General features: G+C 37.7%; 1 protein-coding gene across 1 annotated transcript; it reads left to right on the forward strand.

Moving 5' to 3' along the window:
• The first annotated feature begins 330 nt into the window (after positions 1-330).
• On the forward strand, positions 331-1,196 carry LOC131150196 (uncharacterized protein At4g26485-like). The gene is made up of 3 exons (XM_058100791.1): positions 331-517; positions 629-827; positions 914-1,196. Exons 1-3 carry the CDS (start codon positions 331-333, stop codon positions 1,194-1,196), a joined length of 669 nt encoding a protein of 222 aa, XP_057956774.1.
• The last annotated feature ends 1,196 nt before the right edge of the window (positions 1,197-2,392 follow it).

Here is a 2,392-nt window from a genome sequence, read left to right on the forward strand (position 1 = left end):
ATACTGAAATTATTTCTCATATGCATGCGCATGGGGAGGAAAACTAGGAGGCGTCTCATTCCTCCCACAAATCAATTAAATATTAATTATAACGTACTTTGGAAATTAACTTATCAATATATATATATACAACCACATGCTGCGACGACTGACTGTTACACCTCTCAAAAAAGACAAATAATCAAAAAAGAATCACTGAGTTCGATTCCACTGTTGAATTTGATGCTTATGTATATATGGAGCACACGCGTATGCACGGTACTGCATGCTCCAGGCAATCTATTTATAGGGGGTGAAAATTGAAGAAGCTCTCGCCACAGAATGCTGGGAATGGAAGAATTGGGTGATCGGGAATCCTGTGGTTGGGTTGGGAAGGAGGAGGCCAAATGGATAAAGCATTACCGCAGCTCTCATAGGATACTGCTTGTGGGGGAGGGCAACTTCTCATTTGCAGCTTCCCTCGCCGACGCTTTTGGCTCTGCTTCCAACATTTTCGCTACTTCTCTCGACCCCAAAGGTTGGTGCATTCTCTAACTTTTAACAGCTGCTACTAATTAACCACTACTTAATGCGCAGTAACATAATACAACACTTTTTATCCTTGATTAATTTCTATGTCAACCATCAGATGAGGTAATGCGGAAGCATCCAAGTGCGAGAGGCAACCTGGAAAGACTGGAGAGCCTGGAATGTACCATTATTCATGAAGTGGATGCCCACACCATGAGCCTTCACCCCTCCCTCTCCCGTCTCCCCTTCGACAGAATTGTGTTTAACTTCCCCCACGCTGGCTTTATACTCCCAGAACACAATCATATGCAAATTCTGTAAGTTTAATTCTTTAGGAATACTGTATATATATATATATATATGTGGTAAATAATAATTAATTAAGATAACTAAATGCACGCAGGCTTCACCAGGAGTTGGTGAAGGGTTTCTTTGGGAGTGCAGTGGATATGCTGGCTGGGGGTGGAGAAGTGCACGTCACCCACAAGACGGCTCATCCATTCAGCAAGTGGGAGATAGAGGAGCTGGCAGGGGAGTGTGGGCTGAGCCTGGCTGAGAGGGTGGAATTCTATATATGGGATTACCCAGGTTATGAGAACAAAAGAGGAGCTTCTACTCGCAGCGACGAGACATTTCCCGTTGGTGAATGCTCTACTTTTAAGTTTTCACATTTCCCCTTTGGTTAATGCTCAACTTTTGTGATGATAATAAATTAAGAAGGAAAGAGATCTTAAACTTCTTTGGTTTGAGTATTGGAATGTAAAGGTTATTTTGTTACAATAAGCAGGTGTGTGAGTGATGAGTGACAAGGTGTCACGGTCCGTCTTTTTCACACCGTTGTGAAGGGCCGTGCGGCGCTAGTTAAAGCACTCTTGCTTAACTAGCCAGCCTATCGTTCACCAACATTCATCCACGAAGTACTTTCATTAACATTCAATCAGATAGCAGCGGAAATAATAATCAATTCATGAAAGTCGTGGCAACCAAGCAGTAAATATTAAAGCAAACGTAATTCATTAACAAATCCTCCGTTGACATGTTGTACTTAGCAAGGGAGGCAAGTAGGTTAAGCACGTTGACAATTGCAAGTGAGTTTTACAATGACTGATGAACACTCACCCTCCCCTAAAGAGCTTTCTGGGCCATTCTCACTCTGGCACTAGGAAACATCAAAGTGACCGAGGAGTCATACTGCCTTATTTGGCTTACAATGAAATAAATACTAGAAAATAACCCTACACTAGTATTTACATGATGGAAACCCATCCCAAACACACGAGATAAGCGGTCACAGGCAAGCATAATGCCCTGAACAAGCTTAGCTCGTGACACAAGGCAACATAGGGTTTACAAATTTTAAGTGAATTTGGACAAAATTTAATATAATTTTACATCACATTTAAAAAAAAAAAAAAATTTATACAGATTCAAATTCAGGGTCTCTTAAGAGATATGGTTAGGATTTGTTTGGATCAAAAATTTCAATTTAGTAAGGCAAAGAGAAGGAAAATAAGAACAGAAAATTTATTTTCTAATATATATTCTCTATATAATAAATGTTATTAAAAACTAAATTTTTTATAATATGATAAAAAAAAAATAATATAGAAATGTTAATGACATGTAAAAATAAAAATTTTATTCTTCGATTTAATACAATTTTTATTTTATTATTATTTTTTTAGAAACTTTTTTCATAATCAAACATGAAATTTAAATTTCTTCGTGTTTTCCTTCATCCCCTACATTTTTCTAGTTCCAAAAAGTAATCTTAAGAAATGGTTATCATTTTACATATTGAACTATCAATTATAAAATATTGTATTAATGTTTTAACCCACAAAAGTAGTCCAAGACCTCTCCAAGTAAGAGTTGGATCTGC

The sequence above is a fragment of the Malania oleifera genome, chromosome 1, assembly GCF_029873635.1.
Source record: "Malania oleifera isolate guangnan ecotype guangnan chromosome 1, ASM2987363v1, whole genome shotgun sequence".
Taxonomy (NCBI): Eukaryota; Viridiplantae; Streptophyta; class Magnoliopsida; order Santalales; family Ximeniaceae; genus Malania; species Malania oleifera.